Source organism: Salvia hispanica, chromosome 4 (assembly GCF_023119035.1).
Source record: "Salvia hispanica cultivar TCC Black 2014 chromosome 4, UniMelb_Shisp_WGS_1.0, whole genome shotgun sequence".
NCBI classification, from domain to species: Eukaryota; Viridiplantae; Streptophyta; class Magnoliopsida; order Lamiales; family Lamiaceae; genus Salvia; species Salvia hispanica.
In genome coordinates this window covers 8,792,842-8,817,348 of record NC_062968.1, presented here as the reverse complement: position 1 = coordinate 8,817,348, position 24,507 = coordinate 8,792,842, and the positions used below count along the sequence as shown (strand labels likewise).

Here is a 24,507-nt window from a genome sequence, read left to right as displayed (position 1 = left end):
TATAAATCTAAAAATGCAGCACAAATCTTAGCTAGGATTAGATGATTTAATTGTCAATAATTGACATGTCATTATTAATCATTTTCATTTTACAAAATATGGGGTTGATGTAGAGTTTAGTTCATTTTAGATCATTCATTATTTAAATGACTTAAAAATACACTAACAATGACCTAAACACATGCCCTCCGTATAATTTTATTCTGCATTTTGCATAGATCAAAACCCTATATTATCTTTATTTTTGGAGTCAATCATTTATCATTCATTCCTTAACTATTTTCAGTGAGGTTGGTGCCAGAAAAACTTTACATTCTCAATAATGAATTGGTGAATTGGACCTCCAATTGTTGAAATCCTCACTGCCATATATTAATAGAAGAAAATGAAAAACTTATCAAATAAATAAAATTTAGTTGTGCTATTGATTAATTATATATAATGATTGTTAAACTTGCGTTATCATCATCTTCTTGTTCTGCTCTCCAATTCTTGAAAAATGGTAATGATAAACTGTGTCTCCCTTCCAAAACAATTCCCTCTCCCAAAATTGGATTCACCTCTTCCTCCATCCAAACTGGAGGCTAAAAAGGTCATGTTTAGCCGGAGCGTGTTAATCGGAGCTGCTGGAATTACCATAATGTCCCTTGCCGGACCCTCCTCCGCTGCTGAGTTTCCGATTCTCACTGAGCCATCCAACGCTCTCTCTCTCCCAACCTGGGCTGTTCACGTTTCCAGCGTCGTCGAGTGGTAAATTTAACTTGTATGAATTCCATTGAAATTTAAGACTTATCTGATTCGATTGAAATGCTGATTCTTTTCATTTGTAATTGGATTCATACGTGCTTGGAAAAGGGCTACTGCAATGGCTTTGGTGTGGCAGTACGGCGAGAAATCTGGTTATCAATCTTGGAAGGGTCTCTCTTGGGGAATGGTTAATTCTTCTTCTTCCCAATTTCAGTATTATTCTGCATAAGCCCCAATTGTTAAATGTGTTAGGGTTAATTATAGAGAGTTTCAGTTTGTGGTCTCAGCTTCAATTTATATTTTGTATAGTGTCAATTTATAATAAATTTAGTTCATCAATGCACGAGCTTTGTTGGACATGAAAATGGTTAATGCAGTAATGTGGGTGACAAGTTTGATTTCCAGAATACATAATTGTTTGAACCTCTATCAATATGTGTAGGTACCCTTGTTAGGTGGAGCACTCTGTGCTTGTACATGGCATTTCTTTTATAACGCAGAGTCGCTTGAGGTATGAACTTTGCATATTTCACAAGTTTTGTTGCTCTATAGCTCGTATGGAGTTTTCCCATCCCACTAACTAAAGAACAAGAGGTTTTGAGCCCAACGTAAAAACTGAATACAAGTTCTGAATATCGCGTATGATCTTCTCAATAAGATAACATCTTCAGACGTTATTACGTTAACTAGGGAACAACTCTTTCGTCAAAACTTGCCCAAAATAAATTTAAATTTTTATTGAAGTCGTGGAAGTTAATGTGTGTTGGTCAGAGTTTCTTATGTCGACTGATATTTCAAGTCGGAAGAGAATGCCGCTCATATTGCTTCCTTAGTTGCTGATGCTAAGAGTATGTGTGGCTACGCTTATTTTTGAGAGCTTATAAAGATACATAATGTCTTCAAACCGTGTGAGTTGCGAAAGTGCTTGAATATTTGAGATGCTCAGCCAAACACCCTCCTCTAAGTCCAGCCTACTTCTCTACTAAAATTTGATTTGTAGTTCCATTGACCCCTCTTTTTGCACATTACAGGTAGCTGAATTTGTTTGTCAATTTTGATACTTCGACTGGTGGAATGCCTGTCATTATAACCACATATTCTGCATAATTTTAGATCTTGGTGGCTCTTCAAGCAGCTTTGACTGTGATTGGTAATGCGACAATGTGCATAGCTGCCTACCGCATATATGAATCATCACAGGAACGCTCCAAAAACTCTTGACTTCGATCTTTAATCCAAAAGCTTCTTCCTTCACTCTGTCTCAACGGTAACTCCTTTCCTTTTGGATCAATGATCTCTCTTTTTTGTTAGGGGAAGGTGGAAATGAGTCTAATATTGCTGGCTAGTTGTTCAAATCTTGCTATGCTTGCCTTTGTTTCACATTTGATTAACAAAAGATCCCAATAGCAGGTAAGAGAAAGTTCTCGATGTTTGAGGGTTCATCCATTGAGATCTGAGTAGTAAGAAGTCTAGTTTGAAAGAATTGGACACAATTCTTTCAAATGATATAAGTGGATGTTCTTCTACGCCTGTCTTACTGATTCTCATGTTGTAACTTTCTTTACATTTCTAGAGGCATATAGTTGGTATTTGATTGTGTAATATAGCCCATTTTAATTGTTTAAGTTTAACAGCATTTATTACTGAGAATTTGTTACTATTCTTTATAATTAATACTCCCTCTGTCCCAAGATATTAAAGCCCTTTCTTTTGGGCCAGGAATTTTTCTTTTGGGCTAGGAATTTAGGAGATGTTTAGTGGTGTAAGTGGAGTTGGTAGTAAAGTAAATTTTTACCATAAATAGAAATGACTCAAATATGTTGGGACACTCCAAAAATAAATAAGGGTCTAATATCATGGGAAGGAGGGAGTACCATGATTTCTTAATAATAAAATAGAACAACAGCTCAGAAATAATGTTGGAAAACAACCGTGATTGTAGGCTTTTCAAAGTCCCTCCTAGAACATATAAATAGTTTGAGTATGAAATAGAAGAACACATAAATTACAAAATATTTTTCTCTCAAATGTTTTTTGTCAATGTGCATATAGTATTTGCGTTTGCATGTCACATAGGTGTTTGTTTGTTCGATTCTCGCAACTCCATCAGGTTCGTCGTTGGAATGGGTTTAATGCATTCGTTTTATCATTACAGACAATACGCTAAATGAGAGCACTACCATAGATATAATTTGTATTGTAGAAAAAGGGTTTTCTCAAACTCAACTTGCAATTGGTTTATTGTATTTTTTTGTTGAATTTTCATTCTGCTTTTGTCGTTCTTTTACTTCAGTCGTAATAGTCAAAGTACCCCCTTGTACACAACTTGGATTGTATCCTATATTTTTAACTCTTCTATATTTGGATTATGTCAATGGAAGTTGGAGGAAGCGAGAAAAAGGATCTACATGATTTAGGATGATCTAGTTGTCCCTGCCCCACTTTGGTAGTTTAGTTGGGTTTAGCCTCCATCGATCCTAAATTCAAAGTTGGTTGATGTTTCTTCACGTGCCAGATAAATGTATTATATACTCTTATAGAGATGTGATCAATTGCTAACTCTCCCTAAATTGCTAACTATAACTAATTAGAGATCATAAGATCTTTAGAAATCTAGCGATCTATTATTTGGCACGTGTAAATTCGTGTTATTATTATTAAAATTTGAAGAGATAAGAATATCAAATGTCAATATAGTGTATTAACATATCAATATGATGCCTTGAGTATGTCAACATAATTTCGAATTGACATTTTATATGTATTATGTTGACATATTGTGATAACCATATTTTGATAACTGCTTCATGAAAAATATGAAAATTCAAGAATTTTTTTTTAAATTTTGACATCGAAACATATGCAAATGAGATCTTGTTAGAATCCTTATAAAATTATCTTTAATTTGATATATGTTGTGTGAAAAATTAATTTAAATTGAGATAGTTATATGTATTTAAAATTGTGAGATATTTTTTTAAAAATTAGTTATAACCTATTTGTTGTTTATTGACATAAACACATTTTTTTTTTCATTGTATTGATACTCAAAAATGAATGATTATGACTCTTGATTTGAAGATTTAATGTGTCGTAATTAATAATTTAAGAGTGAGTTAGTAATATAACACATCCCTCATCTTCTATGTGTAAATTTGAAAAAATTGGTGCATAATTACAATTAACATTGAACTCCTTGGGGCCATTGGGACCATGTCTGACTCGTCTCTCTCCACTTTCTTGGTACTTCCTCCATGTCTAAAATGTATGAATAATTTCTTATTAGTTCGTCCCTAAAAAGTATGAACATTCTAATTTTGGAATAGTTAAACAATACATTATCATTACACATCATTTTATTTTACAGTTATATTACTAATAATGTGGAGTTCACTCTCTACTAATACTACTTATACTACTCTTTCTCTCTTTCTTATTTTTTTAATTATACATTAAAACTCGTGGTGAACCAAATGTTCATATTTTTCAGGTACGAATGGAGTATTATGTAGGTGATATGTAAATGTGTAATTTATTTAAAGAATAAAGTAAGCACTCTTGAGAAATTGAATGAAAAAGTAGAGGTGAACACAACTTGCGAGAAACTGGAGTGAAAGAGACAAGAAATAATAGGTAAGATATGAATCTTGTTAACACAAGATGGGTGATTTGAGTATAAGGTTGCATGGATAAAAATTAAAGGGAAATTTTCAATTTGAGGTATGAATAGCGAGAAAAATAAATACTAAATTTAAGTAAAACTTGGGCGATTTTCCCCAAAAATTGGCCATTTCCCTGTTTGTATTGAAAAACTAAAGTGCAAATTGGCCACGTCTACGATTATATGTGAGATTGAGTGTATGTGAGTTGCAATTCAAAATTAATTTAAACTATAAGAAAAGACACAAAATATTAAATTTGAAAAATTGGAAACGCCAATTTAATTTGAAAATGATGATTCCAGTTGAGTTAACTATATAGAGTACATTTTGTGATTATGTGCATGACTGTGAGTGCATGCGTGTTGCAATTCAAAATAATTTAAAGTTTTAAACTATAAGAAACGACCCTAAATACTCCATTAAATTTACTGGTATTAAGTTAATTGTGAATACTTTGACGAAGAAAAAGTGGATTGATGAAATGTTAACTATTTTGGCATATTAATACTGTAAAACTAAAGTATATCTTGATCTGCATATGATGATTATAAAATGTTATCTATTTTGACATGCTCAAGTGCAATAAAGGGAAGCCGCGTTCCTCCCTCTCTATGTTGAGGAAAGCAAATCAGGATGCAGATGTAAAATCCCCATCCACCCTTAAACTTCACTTTCCAACCTTTATGGTTTCCACCTTCTCAATTAAAGAAAAAGCAATCCAATTTATGCAAAATATACTTTATCAAAATTCAGTTGGGAGAAATTTATGATACTTAAGTACTCAACATCACAACCCTACCACCCACCACTACCTATTATATTAAAGAATAAATATCGTAGTATAATTTTGACAAGAAAAGGTTAATGGTGACTTACAATCAATTCACTTGGTCATAGAAATAATAGTCATATTAAAAACACACACGTGCTTATACATAGCTCATATGATATGAGCATTTTATACGAGGATCATCGTTATCTGATGCATGTTTAGCATGATTTGTTTTATTTTAGTTTGTTTGATTTTAATAAATTAAAAATGTTATTTTTTATGAATGAATACACGTTTAGAGTTAAAATCCCAAAGTAGCGAAATCTTAACATTTTCAATATAATCAAATTAATCTCAAATGCAATAAGCAATGAGTGATTTTTTTTCAATTTTAACGAACCATATACATTACTCCATATACTATCATAACTATTAAATAACTACTCATATCTACGATATCACTACTCAGCAAAGTGAGAAATATTCTACACGTGTAGTCAAGTAATAAAATTTAAATTCAAGACTTGTCGCTTACATTGGATTGTATATTATATATAATCGAATTAAACTAATTAAACATATATGTTAATGATTTGGAATGACTGAGTACATTTTATTATTATTTTTTTAAAATTGTAACTGATGACATATATCTAATATACAATGCATCTAAGATGAGTCGAAAACTCCAAACTGTTAGTTTAAAATATAAACGCCTTAATTACCAATTAAGCTGCAAGACACTCATACAATGTTGTAAAGACAGGCAAACCCTTTTGGATATCCAACCTTTTCTTCTTTTGGATAACTAGCTTATTTTTGAAGAATGGCGTTGCATGCATATTAAGCAAGCCTCTGTAGGTGTGGAGCAAATGCAGTGTTTATTAATTAAAACGTTAGGTATTATTTCATTTCATCGTGAGTTGCATAATTGAATTAATGTTGTTGGGTATGGGCTCATGGTGCTCGGTTATTTAAAATGAAATTACTCGTTTTCTAAGTCGAATTCAAAGACTTGCTTGACCCCCCCTTATACTTCCCTACTTTTAAATATTACACCAAATTTTACTTTAAAAACGTACTGATTATAATAGATGTGGGTTTTTTGCGGCACAAGGATAAGAAAATAGATGTTTAATGTATTAAATGAAAAGAGAATAAAATAGATGAAGAGAAATCCTGACACGTATAATTCTCTGTTAATGAACGTATAATCCATCCTCCAACAATGATCCTGCATGTCAATTTTGCGTCACAAATATATCACCAATAGGTCCAATACCATTCATTGCACAATTGAGTTGCTTGATCAGAAAGTAAAATGAAATATATTGTCATATGATTAGAATGTACACCAAATATTATACCCATGAATGGCTAACTTGGATACATAATTTGCAAGGAAATCAGGCCATCAGGGACATGAAGGACTAGGTATAATGTCTTTTTCAAGTGAGTATATTTTATGCCACCAATTTGTTATCAATGAGGAGTTATTCAAGTGCATTCATTGTAAAGAGTAGGCTTGGAATATGATAAACACTTGCGTCACAATAAAAACATGTGTTATCATGCAACAGTTCAAATAAAATTTAACATATCACTAGGGTGATTTTACTAGACGTTGCTCAAAACAAGATTTCTTGGTCACATAATCAATAAATAGTCGAGAGACCACTAAGGTTGCATGGCTGCTTGTATATATCTAGATTTGTACCTTAAATTTTAACTGTAAATTTGTATCCTCTCCGTCCCAAGATAAGTGACCTACTTCTTTTGGGCACGGGATTTAAGGAATGGTATTTAAATAAGTTAAAGTGGAGAGAGTAAAGTATGAGAGAGGGAAAAGTAGAGGAGAGAAGAGAGAATAAAGTAGGTGGAGAATAAAGTAAGAGAGATGACTTTTTGCTAAAAATGGAAATAGGTCACTTATAGTGGGACACCCAAAAAGGAATACAAGTCACTTATCTTGGGACGGAGGGAGTATATCTGTTTACTAGTCGAGAGACCACTAAGATGACATGGCTTGCCTGTATATGTCTACATTTGTACCATAAATTTTAACTATAAATTTGTATATCTGTTTACTCCATCCAAGTTAGGCGTCGATACTTAATAAAACTTACAATTATTAATACTGAAGTTTGATCCATGCAACTTGTAATTTCTCAAAGATTAGCCGCCCACTAGGTATGGTCGGATAATCCCAAGAATATCACTGTAGCCTGTAGGAGTAAAACCAAGTTATGGATGTCGTGACTCCGTATTTTAAAATATAATTTTGAAAATTTTGTTACAATTATAGCTTAGTTACTTTAAAAAGAATAAAACCATAAAGTATAAATAATGGAAAATAAATAAATTACAACTAATTTCATTAATATCCAAAGCGGATAAGAAAAAATGACCTGCAAGGCCAAAAACGCTCCAACTAGTGCTCATATATATTAGGTGCTTTGAGAGAGTTTGATACGTGAGATGTGTACACCTCTCAAAGCACGCCCCTATAGGTAGTACTAGGTAATACATAAAGGTCTAAAATAATTGTTGAGTACAAATAACTTTATTTTTATCCACAAACATTATATCAAATGCAAATAACTTTATTTTGATTCAAAATAATTGTTGTGGAATCTGTGCATGAGATATAAACATATAAACATAACTTTATTTTGATTCAAAATAACTGTTGTGGAAACTCTACATGAGATATAAACATATAAACACTAGTAGGACATAATATAACCCAAAAGAAAATTGAAAATATTATGTGGAAATAAATTGAATTTACTAAAACATAGAAATGAAATTATAAAACCGTAGGAATGAGTGAGCCGAGTTGAAGAGTCATTTTTTCGCAAGACGAGATACGCCCGATATTGACTTGACATGTTGTCCCCAAAGATAAAATGACTTCGTCTCTAAAGTAGCAACACCGCTAGCAACAGAATTCCGACAAATTGGATGAAGGTGAGAGCAGAGCTTTGATAGAAAAACTATGTGTGTGAGAGAGAGCTCTACTACAATGTATACTTTGCAAATGATGTTGGACTGTAATCATCAGGGATTACAGACGTTATGGGAGCTCAAGGCAGAACTTGGACGAGACGTATCTAGACACGACGTTTGTCAAGGTTCGCTCACGGACGTTTGCTTCATTGCGTCGTATTGGTGATGTGGCTTGCTGACTTGGATTGGGTTGATAGTCTAAAAGAATTAAGCTAGGTTCGAATAAAGTCCAAGCGTCAAGCCCAACTACCAAACCCAATGAGAATCTAGCCAATGAGTCTCATTATCCACAAATCCACTCTAAAAGAATTAAGCTAGGTTCGAATAAAGTCCAAGCGTCAAGCCCAACTACCAGACCCAATGAGAATCTAGCCAATGAGTCCCATTATCCACAAGTCCAAGCGTCAAGCCCAACTACCAGACCCAATTAGGGCTTTTAGATCTAGTTTTTTATGGATAAGATACAAAAATTTATAAATTATTTTCGCCTTCATCACGAGCCTATTTTAATTCATCTGAAGGTAAATAAGTCATACTAATATGTTACGAAGATTTAAATTCGTTCCAGAATATATCACTTCATTCCAGTAGGTTTTTACTTCATTCCAGTACGTAAATGTGGTTTCGCCGTCGCGTGCCGTTCTTTCTCTCTACAATATCTATCACCAACGCCATGGCGCTAATATGGTTTAATAAACACATGGAATAATGTAATAAATTATTGGAATGAAGTATGTGTAGAAGCATTTGAAGTCCTACTGGAATGAAGTAAAAATCTTATCCAATGAAATAATAATGTTTCTGAATGAAGTAATAAACGCACTTGAATAAATTGCATTTTTAAATGTTAATCAAGCAAAAACCCACGTCAATGAATTTGAATGAAGCATATGTTGAATTATTTCAAAATCTACTGGAAGCAAGTAAAAACATGTTGTAGTTTCAAGGTATTACGTACAGAATGTAGTAATAAACCTATATAATGAAGTAAAATGGGCTTGTAATGAAGCCGAAATTTTTTTCACAGCAGCACATCTCATCAAAAAAACTAGATCTAATGGCCCAGATTTAGTCTCTAGTTCGGTCTTTAAAATCGGTTCGACAATGATCATAACTCTCTAGCCAATTAGATTGTATTTGGCTCAATAATATGGTTCGGATAAATACCCACAGACTTTAAGAGCTATTTATTTTTTATATTTTTTTTTTATCATGACAAGAGAACACCATTTCGGTTGTATTTCTCAATCATTTCCCTGATGTATGTGTTTTGTGAGAAATGTGTTAAATCGACTAAGAAAAAAGATGAAAACTGGTCGAATATGAAGAACAAAGATGACCGTTGACCCAAAGTCAGTGGTCGCCGATCATGCCAGCAGACAATGAGGAGCCAGTGGTCCTTTGTGGAAATGCCCGAGCCTGGACCTCCCGCCCAGCGCTCCACTGAGATCGCCATGGAAAGCCCAAGATCAGTCAGCAACCCGCTGACACCCATACCCAGTCAGCGGTCCACTAAGTTCGTGTGACGCATGGTTTAAAGGGTAAAATAATCAGTTGACACACTTTTAAATGTTGTTTTTTCATGTTTAGATCTCAAACATGATTTTCTAACTTTAGGGACTAAAAAGGTGCAAATTATATTTTTTCAAGAACAAATTAGTTCGGGATTTCAACAAGAAAATAGTGTTTCATTTTTATAATAAAAGTGGTACTCGACGGTCAAATCAAATCAAAGTCATATTTGAGAATAGATTATTCATGGATTGAGTAAGTAGACAACCAAATCAAATCAAAGTAATCTTATTTGAGAAATTAATCATGGATTAAGAAAAATAAAAGAAAACAAAACACATATCAAGGATATTGTATTAATACATTTTGTTTCATTATGTTCTACATAATTTTATTATTCATTAGGTCATTTTATCAATGTATTTTGTTTTATTAGGCCATTTTATAATTTTTTGTTTCATTAGATCCTTATATTAATACGTTTTAATTTAAACTATTCTTATATTAATTTATTTTTTATTTTACATAATTCACAATTTAATTAACTTTTATTGAGTTAGTTAATTTTATTAAATTATTTTTATTTATTTAAAAATTCATTCATTTTTATTGTTGCTAAAAAATTATTGGCAAAAGAAAAATTTATTGATATTTCCGTTATCAACTTATAAATTTTTTTAACTTTCAATGATTTTGAAGTAAAATTGTAATTGAAATAATTTTAAATAAATCAAGAAGAAAAGGAAAAATAAATAAATAATACAAAAAAAATAATTAAATTCTTAATTTCTTTAAATAAAGATTCAATCAAATTAAATATAAAAAGTATTAAACCTCTTAGGACTTATTGAAATAAATATTTTAAAAAGACATAATGAAACAAAGTATATTAACGAACCAAAAATACATAGAAAGATCCAGTGAAATAAAATATGTTAGTACAACGACCGCTATATGTATTTTTGAAAGAAAAAAAAAATCGTGATCCAATCAATATTAACTTTTTCTTTTTCTTTTCTCCAATCAATATTAACTTATGCCACAATATTATTCACCTCTGTTTGATGTCTTTATAAACAGCATCATTCTTGCTTGCCAATTACTTAAACGCATTACCAAATAATGTTCAAAATCTTTTTAATTGTCTCCATTTCAATATACTACTAGTTTATTTACTATGAATAAGACGTGAATACAAGATAAAATAAAATAAAATAAAAAGACAAATATTTATTGGGCAAGGCCAGTAAATACAAAATTCAATTAAATGCTATAGCAGAAAAAACATGATGTTTTGAAATTTGAACTCTATTTCCTTGGTTTAATTACAAAGTAAATAACAAAATTAGATGATAACCAGCCCACTATCCACCCTACCCTACCCCAGCACCCCACCCCACACCCCCACCCCATCCTCTTCCTTTTCAACTGTCAAGCAACTCCAAAAAGCAACCTTTCTTCCATTTTCAAACTCCTCTGATCACTTCCACTCCCCACGAATAATGTGAATTAACAATTAGGAGAAGTGAGAAAACAAAATGTCTACCAGGAATGGCGGCAGCGCATCAAGAGCAGGAGCTGCCAAGTTTGAGAATTATACCAATACTGCTTCTAAGTACTCTCCATCTTCTTCTCTCAAGTCGATGCTGCAACACTCCACCACGGCTGCTTCCAGCCTTCGCCGCGGAAGCCGAGATTATTCCACGAGTAATCTTCGCTGCAATTTAGATACATATGTTCATGATTTTGGAATTTCGATTGTTTTTGTGTAATGTGTGAAATTTCCCTCTTTTCCTTGTTATAATTGCCTTGTTAAATGCCGAATTAGTTGTTTACCGCCAAACATTTCATGTTAATTTTCTTATGTTGTGACTTGGTTTCGCTGTGATGCATTATCTGCAGTCATTTGAAGATAATTGTGCCCCGGTATCGTATTGATTTGTCTTAGTTATGCATCACTGCGAGTGTGAGACAATTATCTGCTTGTAGGATTTTCACCGACTGGCATATTTGCTGGCTAATTATCTGGTAGGGAATGTGAATTAGGTAGTTGCTGTTTTCTCCGCTTTCTTGTGCCATTTTCGTATGTGAACTTTCTGTGTTCTGCTAGATATGGAAACCTTTGGTTATGCTACAGATTGTTTCCCCTTTACATTGGCCTGCAACATTCTTTTCTTTGATTTAGTGTGCTTCCCGAGAAGATCATCGTTTGTAACCTTGTGCATTGTTCGAAGGTTGTTTGTTAGAATTTTCTATAAAGATTCACTGCGTGCTGAATTTTGCCTTTTGTGATAGTTTCTGGGAGAGTGCGAGTTGCTGTCAGATTAAGGCCTCGAAATTCTGAAGAGATGATAGCGGATGCTGATTTTGCTGACTGTGTTGAATTGCAACCAGAGGTACAGCCCTATAAAGACTATCTGGCTATGTTCAAGGGACCATTTTCAGATTGCACTGTCCTGGGAAATTGGAAATATATTTCAAGCCGGGAGTTTTTTCTTTCATCTCAAATATGCTCATCTAAATTTTGTTTCAGTTGAAGCGATTGAAACTTCAAAAAAACAACTGGGATTCTGATACCTATGAGTTCGATGAAGTCTTAACAGAGTATGCATCACAAAAACGTGTATATGAAGTTGTGGCAAAGCCAGTAGTTGAGGTACTACAAGCTTAGTTTGTTGGTTTTCATTTTTTTTCCTGTACTAACAATGTCATGTGGCGTTTAGTTGCAGATGAAGACTGAATAGGTCATTTTGTTATTAAATATTAAGATCCTTCTTCTATGCAGCATGATTCAATAAAGAACTTGCTGCATGTAATCTATATTAGTAGCTGATAGTCGTTGAAATGGTATTTCAAAGAGGTCTATTTACCCATTGTAAGCAAGAAATTGGTTGTCACTTGAAAATTTAATGATGAGTGAGTTTTTAAAATTATTAAGAAGGTCTATCCAATCAGTTTACCAGATTTCTTTTCATGGCATGACTTGATTTGTGCAACTATAACTAACTGATGTTTTTTTTTACTTCAAATTTTAAAGACCTTAGATTTCAGCTTCATATAATATTGCAACTATAACTAACTGATGTTCAGATTTTTTTTGTTATCAATTTAGGGTTATTAAATTCCTTAAAACCTAAATTTTCGCTGAAAAATTCAGTGCTAATTATATAATATAACTTCTGTTACTCACACTAATAGGATATTCTATATTGAGGTTTTGTCACCACTCTGACAGACTTGTGAATTCTATTTATTTACCTTTTCTTATCCTACGGCCTTCTGAATTTTCTTTTGGTTGATATCTATTGCTATGTGATCTTCATCCTGGATGGCAAAATGTCTAACCTGTTTTTTGATAAGATGCAGTTTGTGTCTTCTGCAGAGTGTTTTAGATGGTTACAATGGAACAGTGATGGCATATGGACAGACGGGCACAGGGAAAACCTACACTCTTGGACGACTTGGTGAAGAAGATGCTGCTGGTCGTGGGATAATGCTGAGAGCAATGGAGGATATACTGGAAGAAGTATCACCTGAAAATGATTCAATTTTTGTTTCTTATTTTCAGGTCTTGCTACTATCTATGAAAATGATTTAATTGTTAGTTGCTTGATCCTTTTCTGCAGTTCTGTGTTGCAAGTATTTACTGAAACTTATCTATCTATGTATTGGTGCAGCTTTACATGGAAACAATACAGGATCTTCTTAATCCATCTAATGATAATATAGCTATTGCGGAAGACCCGAAAAGTGGAGATGTTTCTCTTCCTGGTGCAACCTTGGTAGAAATTAGAGATCATAAAAGTTTTATAGAACTACTGCAATTAGGGGAAGCCAATCGTTTTGCCACAAACACAAAATTAAATACAGAATCCTCTCGTAGCCACGCCATTCTAATGGTAAATAAAATGCTTTCTATTTTTTTTATACTGTTAAGTATAAGTATGTTATCTATGCATATAATGACTATTGTTGGGGGCATTTCTTCATTGAAGATACATGTAAAGAGGCCAGTGAAAGGAAAAGAGTCTTCAGTTTCTACTGAAAATGGTAACAGGACCCCGATAAGCAAAACATTGAAGCCTCCCGTTATACGAAGAAGCAAGCTAGTTATTGTGGATCTTGCTGGTTCTGAGCGCATCAATAAATCAGGTATGCTTTCATATTTTGAGTCTTGGCTCCCATAAAATGAGAAAGAGAAAAACGAAGATGAATGTGATGCTGACCCATAAAATCCTAACTAAAATTAAAATATACAATAAATAAGCCCCTAACTTTAGATAATTAATCATATTCAACAAGTGTACTGAATTAATGTCTGCATCATGTACAGTTCTTAATCCTGTAATGGGGAACTGGAGGTATCATTGTCTACCTATTCTAGATACTTAGTGAGTATTGCATGTGTTTTACTTTTGCTAAAAGGAATATATCATACTTTACTTTCATTTTATTATGGTTGTTTCTTATTGGTATCAATGGAAAGTGTTGCTTTGGCATGTTATATGCTAACTCTTAATCTTCGTGCTTTTGACTGTGTTTTGTCTTCATCTGGCAGGGAGTGAGGGTCATACGTTAGAGGAAGCCAAATCTATCAATCTCTCTTTGAGTGCATTAGGGAAGTGTATCAATGCATTGGCAGAAAATAGTGCTCATGTTCCTGTCCGCGATTCAAAACTCACTAGACTGCTTCGAGATTCCTTTGGAGGTAATGATTTGAATAAAATAAATCCACCAATGTATTCCTTGGTTCTAGTGGATAGAATAAACTCAAATGAAAAAGTATATGGGAAGAATAACATACATGTCTAGAAAAGGTCTTCCTTCAAAAGAAACTCTCTTCATCCTGTGCCCTTGTTCGTCATGTCACCTCTCTTGTCAAATTTCATTATAAATGAATTTTATGTAGATGTATCTATCTTAAGGATATTATGATACTGGTGTAGAAGTTCCATGTTATCTGTATGTCTCTCCTTGTTTGAAGTATATGTTTGGACTCTTATTTTTTCTTTTTCGCTGAATATAACATGCATTTGGACTTTAAGTAGTATCTTTCATTAAGATGAAGTTCCAATGAGAATTTCTGTTCCCAGCTTCTTCCGTCATCCTTTATGTTTGGTAATGTTATTCAACAAATTTAACAAATGGAAACTCTCAGGTCCGTCAGGAGTGCTCACTTTTCGAACTTGGAATTCCTACTCTTATATGCATCATGCTAGAGATGATGGGATTGATTTAGAATAGTGATCACATGAAATCTTATCTTGTCTCATGTATCGTGATTATATAATGATTCCTGATGTTTTTTCCCATTTTCCTAGTAAGTGTTATTGAAGATGAGTCCAACAAGGAATAGGTGTCGATGCACAGCTTATTTCTTGAAACCTTAGAGGTAGAAATCATCTATTGAAATGCTCATTCAGGAATCTTTTGGGGGAATAATTTCAGTTCTACTTGTGCTTCTCTTTTAGCACAATACACTCGGGAAGGAGTCTAAGACAAACAATTGAATAGATAGCGATATTCAATGAAAACAAGGTTCCTCGTACTCATGACCAAGCTTATAATGCTGAATGAAAATAGAGCATGACATGCTACAGCTGTCGCAAGCACAAGGCCAAATAGAATTGAACTTTTTGTCCTCTAAAGGGCTCCCGATTTTAAATAGCTCATTTCTAACCCTAGGTTTTGTGGACAATGGCCGTGCATCCTTAGGCATGTTTGATAAGATGGTAATACCAAGATAGAGAATTATTTGTGTACATTTCTAATTGTTTGATATCATATTTAAGCTTAACTCAACAAGGGCCCTCCCCAATCTTGCCGTAATTATAACTTTAACCATGTTTATGTAACCCACCAATTTGTCAAGTTGAGCCACTATTATTTAATACTATACAAATTTCTTATCAATCAACAACGGAAAAAAAACTTATCTCTGCCTATCTTGACATGAAGTCCGTATTTCTTATCTTATTTTATGTATCTCCTCATATCACACCTTTCTTATCAAACAGGTCCTTACCCTTTTCTTAATGGACTCATCTACCATAATGGGAGTAAGATTAACTAGAGATAAGGAAACATTAGATAATTATGGGACAAGATATGCAAAGATTTCGTGGAATCTACCAAGTCAGTAACACATTATACACATGAAGTTCAGCACATTTGAGACATTCTGTTTGGTAGAGTATGTGAAAAATGCATTCAAGATCCTTTAATCACAAGAATATGCTGGATAAGCTATGCATGATTATCAGTTACGCAAAACTCAGCAGAACAAATTTTTAATTTTGTCATTTTATATATCTTCTGAAAAAGAATTTAATCCAATCTAGATGCGTTTCATTAATATTATGTAAATAGCTAGGTACATCTATCTATGAGTAAATTCATTAGTCAATTGCAGAAGCTACTTGGAAGTTTTTCAGTCAATGTTGTCATTCAGTGGTGTCTCTGATGGCCCAGCTGACTGCGGATTTTTCTTGTATGTTATTGATGAAATCAAATCATTTTTCATATTTTGTTTGCTATCTGCTTTCACAGTTCTACTTATTTTTAATATCTAGGAGATGTAACCTAGTTAGGCTGTCCATGTTTTGCTTGGTTTCTCTTCCTTTCTAGCAAATGAAAAGGTCTACACCGATACAAAAAAATTTGAAAGATCCAATACCAGGATTTAATAACACAGGCTGTATAAATTCAATATGCAGGTACAGCTAGAACCTCATTGGTTATTACTATTGGGCCATCACCACGCCACCAAGGAGAAACATCTAGCACCATCTTGTTTGGGCAACGCGTAAGTGCAATTTTCTCCACATTTTGATATATTTTTTCTTCGATTTTCATTATGTTGCATTTAGTGGTTGTAGACCAAACTGTGTACATTACATATCTTCATATGCTCATAGAGTGTGATGTAAAACAATAAGAAGTTATAATGGGAGTGTTATTTTCTTAAGGCAGGCTATGAAGGTGGAGAATATGGTAAAACTCAAAGAGGAATTTGATTACAAAAGTTTATCAAGGAGGCTTGAAATACAACTGGACAAGCTAACCGCGGAACATGAAAGGCAACAAAAAGCGTTTGATGACGAGATTGAAAGGATAACTTTGGAAGGACAGAAACATATTGCTGGGGTGGAACAAAATTATACGGATTCATTGGAGGTGTGTAAATGCACCAGATGAGTGTGATGCTTGGTGTAAATATGCATTGGTTTCTTTTTCATTTGTGTCAGTTTTTAAATTCAGTTTGGGAAAATAATATGTTTAGTCTATAAATTCTTTTATTTCTAATTAATGATTTATAATTAAATGTTCATGAGAATATCATCCTAATGATTTTCTTTTAGACATGATAGAGCATGGCTAGTTATGCCTTTTCGTTGAAATTTCAAGTTCCCTAAAAAATAAGAGTATGTTGCTCAATAGCAACAAGCACAATGTATTCTTTAGTTATAGGTGTAAGAAACCTTAGCTGTGTGCTCACTGTGCAGCTTCTTAACAGTTATGTGTATATTTGCTGATTAAAACCTTGAGTATCTGAGAGATGCATGCGAGGCTAGCTTCCTTTCATATGGAGACCTAAGACGTGCTCATGCATGTATAGGCCCTAGCCCTAGATGGCATACAGTCAAGGTTCTCTAAGGTTACATGACTAATTTCTTTCATTTCCTTTATAGAAGCCCCAGAAGGTGCATAGATTTGTATGGTATGATTATATACTTTCTTTGATTTTTATCTGCAGAGATTTTTATGCATAGCTGTCTTTCAGTTTTGACTTTGATATGCAGGGACCTATCCCTGTACTCTTTCACTTGTGTTCTGATTTTGACTTGCTTTATTGCCTTTTGGATAATGCTATTTTTTGTCCTTCAGAAGCAGAAACTAAAGTGTCAGAAAGACTATGCTGAGTCATTAAAGAGGCTTGAGAAACAATCAGCAGTAAAACAAGAAAAATACGGCCAGCAAAAAGTTAATGTTGGCTTATCAGATTATGGCATTGATCAAAAATCAAAGTCACAGGTATTGTGCAATCATTTGTTTACTCAGTATGATAACTTCTAGTTAATGTAGTTCTCTTGGTTCTAAATAGTTATCGATGTTGATTCATAATTTTAAAGTACAACCTCTACAAAGAATTTGCCTGACTTTTTCAGGCAAATTTTGGGTCTCCTGCATGCAATTTTTCCGCTAGATGAGTTTGTACTCTTGCTGGAGAGGATGAAATGCACTTTAAACAATGCCATCATCCATCGCATTCTTTTCACCTAGTTAAAAACTCATCACCCTGTACTTGCTTTTGCAACCATAGATGAATGATATTTTATTTTCAGTAGGCTACACTTTTTTTTATTCTGAGTCCTACCTGTGTTAAATCATTAAATGTGCGAATCCATTCCTTCATGTCTTGAATTAACTTGAGAAGCAGAGTGCAGAAATAAGGAGCTGCATTGAATGTGATATGATCATAGGAATCTTCAATTCTACTGCGTGTTAAATTCCTTGTTATCTAAATGGTCTCTTGAGAAGCCATATGTATAAAAATAAGGAAGATGAGCTTAACAGATAAGTTTTTTATATGTCGACTTCATAGCACGTTATAAGCTATCAGTTTTGATGGGAGACGCATGAGATCAATCTATAAACTATGTCTCTTAGTTTGACTTGGTTGTGATACTCTATTTATTGCTTCAGTAACCTTGCTGATGATGATACTTTCAAGTGAAGTTTGACTTTTACATGAGAGTATTCTATAAAGAGACTTTAGAAATTTCCTATCCTCACTTGAAATAGTTGAACAATGAACAATGTAAATCCAGAACTAATACTCCATTAGCCTTGTTTATAATATCTGCATTGTCTTGTGTTCTCTTATTTTGGTATATTTCTCTAAACATGTACTGCTTCATATTGCAGCCTCCAGTGTTACCTAGTTCTGATGAAGTTGCAGAGCTTATGCAAAAGCTTAAAAATGAAATTCTTCTACGCAACACTGCAGAAGCCGAAGTTGATAACCTGAATAAGCAATTGATTCAGTGGAAAAACATAGAGGTGTTAATTGAGTTGGTTACTTTTTTTCAATAATCTGACCAAATACTCTCTGTCTTGATAAATTTTGTAACTTGGATTACACTAGGCTGCTAAAAATTCTGAGATCTTAAAGCTTGGTAAGAGGCTGGAAGATGAAGAACGTGAAAAGGCAAAACTGGAAGAAGAAATCAAAATGTTACAGAGTCAACTATTGCAAATAAGTTTTGAAGCAGACCAGGTATCTATGTTTGACGAGTATTGAACCGCCATTACTCCATAACTGGAATCTAAATCCAGTAACCTACTAATCCCACCAAACAAGAGAATGCATAATATGGATTATTCCTGCTCAATATTAAAACATCAACATTTATCTTGCCAATCCTTTCCCTCCTGTTCGTTTTGAGGCCAAGTTTAGGGCATTAGATGATAGTTCACTTTTGCATTTTTTAATTGCAGTGGCAGCACATTGTGTATGTGTCTTCTATTTGGAAGGTTTTGTGTTTGTTTGTGATTTTGGAGCTAGAGCTCATACAATGCATCTGCTACCCATTAGTTAATATCTTTCAGAAATTAATACTGGTTTGTCCATCTCAATACTTCTTAGTCTACATTCTCTTACAATTGGCTTTTCTTGAAGTGTTTCATCTGTTGGCTGTCATAGATTTGAGGTTTGAACTGAACTTAGGAAAAATTGCAAGCTCTTTGGATTTCATAATGAGACGAGACGAGATGACTACATAATATTAATCAAAGCCATGTCTGATTGAATTTTAACTGAATTAAATCTTGCTTCAATGGTAGCAATCCAAATTTGTCTGTCTTCTGCTTATTGGTATTTTAGTCCACTATTGTCTGTGCTGAATTTTTCATTGGCTATTGGACTAGAATTTAATTTTGAGAAGAAAAAAAAAAAGAAAAGGCTGGGAGTATTAGTATTGTGCATGATGAATTACTAACTTCGTTACTACTTATGACCTTGTAGTCACGAAGAAATCTTGATAAAAGATTGAGTGGACAAGCAGCAAGCTCTCTTGACTCACTCATCCCTCAGGCTAAGCATCAGCAACTGAGAGAGCCTGGTGATGGAGACAAAGCATCAGTTGTGAAACTCTTTGAACAAGGTGGACTTGTAATTTCTTGTGTTAAGTTAATCCAATTCTTTTCTAGGACCCCATTTTCTAGTCTCCATGTTGTTATGGACATGAGACATCGTGTGCGAAGTCCTCCGTCTATAGTCTCGTTCTTTTTTCAGTCAGTTTTTGTATCAGTATTGGCATGTGGACCCCTACCTGGTCTTTGCATAGATTATTTTTATAAAACAAGTCTTTCTCCCTAAGAGAAGACTTGTCTGGAATTTACATTCTTTCCCAGAATAGCAGCATTTGCAGATGGGCAGGATAAAACCTTCTCGTGATTTTTCTTTGTTAATTTTATTTTCATCATTAATCAATCTACAATTAGATTCCTATTAGGTTATTGTTTTCTCTCTTTCATTCTAGCAATTGTATTGATGAATTTTACCACACTGCAACAGTGGGACTGCATAAAATATTGTCATTACTTCAATCTGATGATGCTGATGTACGGATTCATGCTGTTAAAGTAGTTGCTAATCTTGCAGCAGAAGGTATATCTTAATTAGTCTCTATCCTTTTTAGTAATATAACGTTGTTTATGTTCCTTGTACGTATTTCCTTCCTGTCATTTGTCTTCAAGCATGTATCTGAGGCTGAACACAGATTGCTAAAAATTAAGTCCTTTTCTTTCTGAAGTGCTGGTACTGTAAATTTAATCAGTGATACCATTGGAACCATGGACGATTCAGTGCAGTCATACTGGTTTTAGGGTGGCTCCTTTAGTGGAAGGAATGGCATGCTTTGAAACTACATAGATGGTCATCACACCAGCAGTTTGATACAATGCAATTATTTATAAGAGCCGATTACTTTGTGTGATAATCAGCAAAGTCTCTAGATGAAGCAATGCTAATCTTTTCCGATAATGTTTGGGTCACATCTCTATCGTATAATGCAGTGACCTGCTAAATCATCTATTACTGGGAAAAAAATACCTACTTCCCCTATCACTGATTGCTGAATAAGGTCTTGAATTGCTCATATTGTCATCTTGTTCTTCAGAATATCATTTTTTACTAGAAAAAGGTCTTGACCTCTTGTAACTGATTGCTTAATAAAGTCAAGTTCATGACATATCATGTTTCCTTAATCTTCAGAATCAAATCAGGAAAAGATTGTTCAAGCTGGTGGGCTTACATCCTTACTTGAGCTTCTGAGAAGTTCCAATGATGAGACTATTCATAGAGTAGCGGCTGGTGCCATTGCCAATCTTGCAATGAATGGTAATTTTCATTAGTTGGAGTTATTTCATATCTACCTATGATAGGCTCATACCTAGGTTGATACCACCACGCTAGTGCATACCAAAGACCACTTATATCCATCATATTCGAAAATCAGCGATCAAGATTTCATCACCCATATGTCAATAGAAGTCATTTAGAATAGCAATATAAAGGTAATTTAGTAAACTCGAAATTATCCACTTTCCCTCTCCCAAAAAATATCTCCAAACTTTGTATTCCACATAACTCTTTCAATTTAAATTATATTTTCACAAAACATATCAAATTAAAGATAATTTTATAAGGATTCTAACGATGTCCTAATTGCATATGTTCGAATGAAGAAATTTGTTAATATTTTTTGCATATTCATTTATTTTGAAAATATATAAAATATCAATACATCTATCATATTATACCAATATAATACATGTACAAATGACAACATAAGCATACAGTATATCAATGCACATGTATTATACATGAAGAATAACAAGACTAAATCATGGAGTACTATGGAAATATTGTGTAATTTTAGGGAATGCTATAACCACCATAAATATAATACACATACATTTATACCATTTTCTAAAAAAATCAATTGAAAAGAAATTCCACATGGCATTATTTAAAGCGAATAGATCAACAAATCTAATGGATGATAATTGGTCTTTGTTATTTTTAGATCTTTGTTATTATTTTAAATTAAATATCCCTTTATGCGGTTCATGCTTATGTATATGTTTAATTCATGGGGATTGCCAGAAACCAACCAGGAGCTCATAATGGCTCAAGGGGGCATCAGCTTGCTGTCCCTAAAAGCAACCAAGACAGAGGATCCTCAAACGCTTCGCATGGTTGCTGGAGCTATTGCTAATCTTTGTGGCAACGGTAAGCAACAATCCTTCAATTCCATTTCTTGTGGATCTAAGTTTCCTATCCTCACGAGGTTTAAATTATTAATGATGAAGGATGCTTCTGAAGAGTAAAGTTTTAATGTTATTTGGTTCTTCTCATATTGTTTTTGTTAGTGCATAATGATGTCTTTCAAATAATTACTACTCCCTCCGTTCCATAGTAATGGAGGCAAAACTTTTCGGCACGGAGATTAAGAAAAATTGTGTTAGGTGAGTTAAGTAAAGAGAGAATAAAGTGAAAAATGAAAAAGGTAGAGAGATGAAGATAGAAAAAAGTAAGAGAGAGTAAAGTAGGTGTGGAAAAATGTGTTGACTTTTACTAAAAAGGGAAATGACTCTATTACTATGGAACGGACGGAAATGGAAAAACGCCCCTATTACTATGGAACGGAGGGAGTATGATTTAAGCTTACGATCATTATTATATTCCTATTCTACTGTTGCCTTCTTCTATGGAGTGAATCCTTTATCCTTGTAATGCCATATAATCTCCCCCCTTAAGTCTCTTAGTACTCCACTTGTCTTTAAAGATCTCTCTCTCTCTTGAATGCTGATTAAAAATTTGCAGCAAAGGTCATGTCATAGCTTCGAATTCCATGAGACCTTAGTATGAAGGGGCTACTAGAGTTTGCATTTTCTGTTTTTAATGCTATCTGTGATGTTAATGTTCATATTCTCAGATAAGTTGCAAGTAAAGCTGAGAGTTGAAGGTGGTATTAGAGCTTTGGTGGAAATGGTTAGATGTAGACATCCAGATGTTCTTGCACAAGTGGCTCGTGGGATGGCGAACTTCGCCAAATGTGAGTCTAGGGCATCCACCCAAGGTACAAAGAGCTCTTGTTGTTTCTGCCCACCAACTAAATTACTATTATATGGCATTCTCTACATGCCTTCTTCCATAAAGTTACTTATTTGTACATCAAACTACTACAAGACAAACTAAAGAAGCTCCTGAGTAGGATTTTTATTTTATAAGGCATCTTTGTCTAAAGATATACATATACTCTTTCATCATTATTTCCATATTTCATAAATCAGCAAGAGTCTTTAAACATAACAAAGGCCCATTTAACGATACTGTTATTTTCTCTTACATTCGGTTGCACATTTGATCTGGTTTCAACATTATAAATATAATGTATTCATAATTAACCTCTACAATGGTGTTTTGCTTTTTCAGGGACTAAGACTGGGAGATCTGTCCTGATTGAAGATGGCGCCCTTCCTTGGATAGTTCAGAATGCCAACAACGACGCCTCACCAATCAGGCGCCACATCGAGCTAGCCCTTTGCCATTTAGCTCAACATGGTAAGTACCTTACTGCATACATGCTACTTCAAGGTGACTAGAGTTTTTAGACGTAAAATGCTTGATTTCTTCTTGGCAGAGGTTAATGCAAGAGACATGATCCATGTGGGTGCATTGTGGGAGCTAGTTCGTATTTCCCGCGATTGTTCACGAGAGGATATAAGGGTTCTTGCGCAACGAACGCTAAAGTCCACTTCTGGTTTCCAAGCTGAGCTGAAGAGACTAAGAGTCGATTATGGGTAAAGTTATGAAGAATGCACGTGGTAATTTTCACTGTAAAGCTTAGAAACTTAGATTGACGAGATTGGATTGAATATAATCAGAGACCATAAAAAAAGAAGACTAAAAAGGTCAAAAGTATTGATGTATTATAGCGAGTTTTTTTTGTATCTAAAATAAGTTTTTATAGGTCATCTTGATTTTTATATTTTTTTGTCTTTATCTGTTTTTGTATACATGTAGAGATTTAATGAGTTTTTGTATGGAATTACATTTGTACAATTTGTATTATTTTTATTTGATGATGGAACTCTTTATTTTGGCAAAATTTTGCATTCCCCTTGTCAAAAACTCCAAACGGTAAGCCACAATTAACTACTCCACCGTTCACTAATATTGTATCACTAAAATACTACTGATATTTATAGTAGAGAACAAATACACTCCCTAAGTCCTAAAGTTTAGACGCGCAAATGCACTTGATATTAAATAAACAATGCAATGGAACATCCTTAATGTTAGATAAATTGTACAAACATTGCAAAAGGAAGAACGAAGTATGAACTAAGAGAAAAGGGAAAAAATCGCACTCCAGAGAGTTTCATCCACCCGAGTGAAGTTACTCGATCGGGTGATAATGAGATGTTACTCCAAAGACTTTTACCTGGCACTTAAAGCCACCTGGGTAACTTATGCGAGTGGACGACATAAACTTCAGCCGAATCCGAATGTGATTCGATCTTAAGCATATGCATTAGTCTCCCAAGTATAAATAAGGCCTAAAGACGTTTTGAGTAGGGACTTTTGCCACCCTAGAGAAATGACTTAAAAGAGAGACATCCAAGAGCTAGAGAAAAGATTGACGAAGCTTTCATCTACCGAATACCTGTCAGCAATGACAATTACATCAATTAATGTTATAATTGTGACCACTCTATTGTAGTATAATTGTA

At 33.8% G+C, this 24,507-nt stretch overlaps 2 protein-coding genes across 6 annotated transcripts; both read left to right on the top strand.

The window, feature by feature from the left end:
* The first annotated feature begins 448 nt into the window (after nucleotides 1-448).
* Nucleotides 449-2,390, top strand: LOC125219654 (ycf49-like protein). 3 transcript variants are annotated; one of them, XM_048121688.1, is made up of 5 exons: nucleotides 451-750; nucleotides 856-934; nucleotides 1,190-1,258; nucleotides 1,861-2,014; nucleotides 2,158-2,390. In XM_048121688.1, the coding sequence occupies exons 1-4, from the start codon at nucleotides 500-502 to the stop codon at nucleotides 1,966-1,968; spliced, it is 507 nt and encodes a 168-aa protein (XP_047977645.1). In that variant the 5' UTR covers nucleotides 451-499; the 3' UTR covers nucleotides 1,969-2,014; nucleotides 2,158-2,390. The 3 variants fall into 3 exon arrangements, with proteins under 3 accessions (XP_047977647.1, XP_047977646.1, XP_047977645.1); XM_048121690.1 differs by lacking the exon at nucleotides 2,158-2,390 and having other exon boundaries at nucleotides 449-750; nucleotides 1,779-1,983; XM_048121689.1 differs by lacking the exon at nucleotides 1,190-1,258 and having other exon boundaries at nucleotides 450-750.
* Nucleotides 2,391-11,161: 8,771 nt separating this feature from the next.
* LOC125224516 (kinesin-like protein KIN-UA) lies at nucleotides 11,162-23,864 on the top strand. Of its 3 annotated transcripts, none has more exons than XM_048127926.1 (19): nucleotides 11,162-11,409; nucleotides 11,998-12,098; nucleotides 12,236-12,358; nucleotides 13,085-13,270; nucleotides 13,380-13,601; nucleotides 13,698-13,854; nucleotides 14,261-14,410; nucleotides 16,419-16,507; nucleotides 16,675-16,878; nucleotides 17,596-17,736; nucleotides 18,631-18,765; nucleotides 18,851-18,982; nucleotides 19,730-19,868; nucleotides 20,282-20,374; nucleotides 20,981-21,106; nucleotides 21,875-22,000; nucleotides 22,707-22,850; nucleotides 23,207-23,335; nucleotides 23,415-23,864. In XM_048127926.1, the coding sequence occupies exons 1-19, from the start codon at nucleotides 11,241-11,243 to the stop codon at nucleotides 23,576-23,578; spliced, it is 2,730 nt and encodes a 909-aa protein (XP_047983883.1). In that variant the 5' UTR covers nucleotides 11,162-11,240; the 3' UTR covers nucleotides 23,579-23,864. The 3 variants fall into 3 exon arrangements, with proteins under 3 accessions (XP_047983883.1, XP_047983882.1, XP_047983884.1); XM_048127925.1 differs by having other exon boundaries at nucleotides 17,590-17,736; XM_048127927.1 differs by lacking the exons at nucleotides 11,162-11,409; nucleotides 11,998-12,098 and having other exon boundaries at nucleotides 13,069-13,270; nucleotides 17,590-17,736.
* The last annotated feature ends 643 nt before the right edge of the window (nucleotides 23,865-24,507 follow it).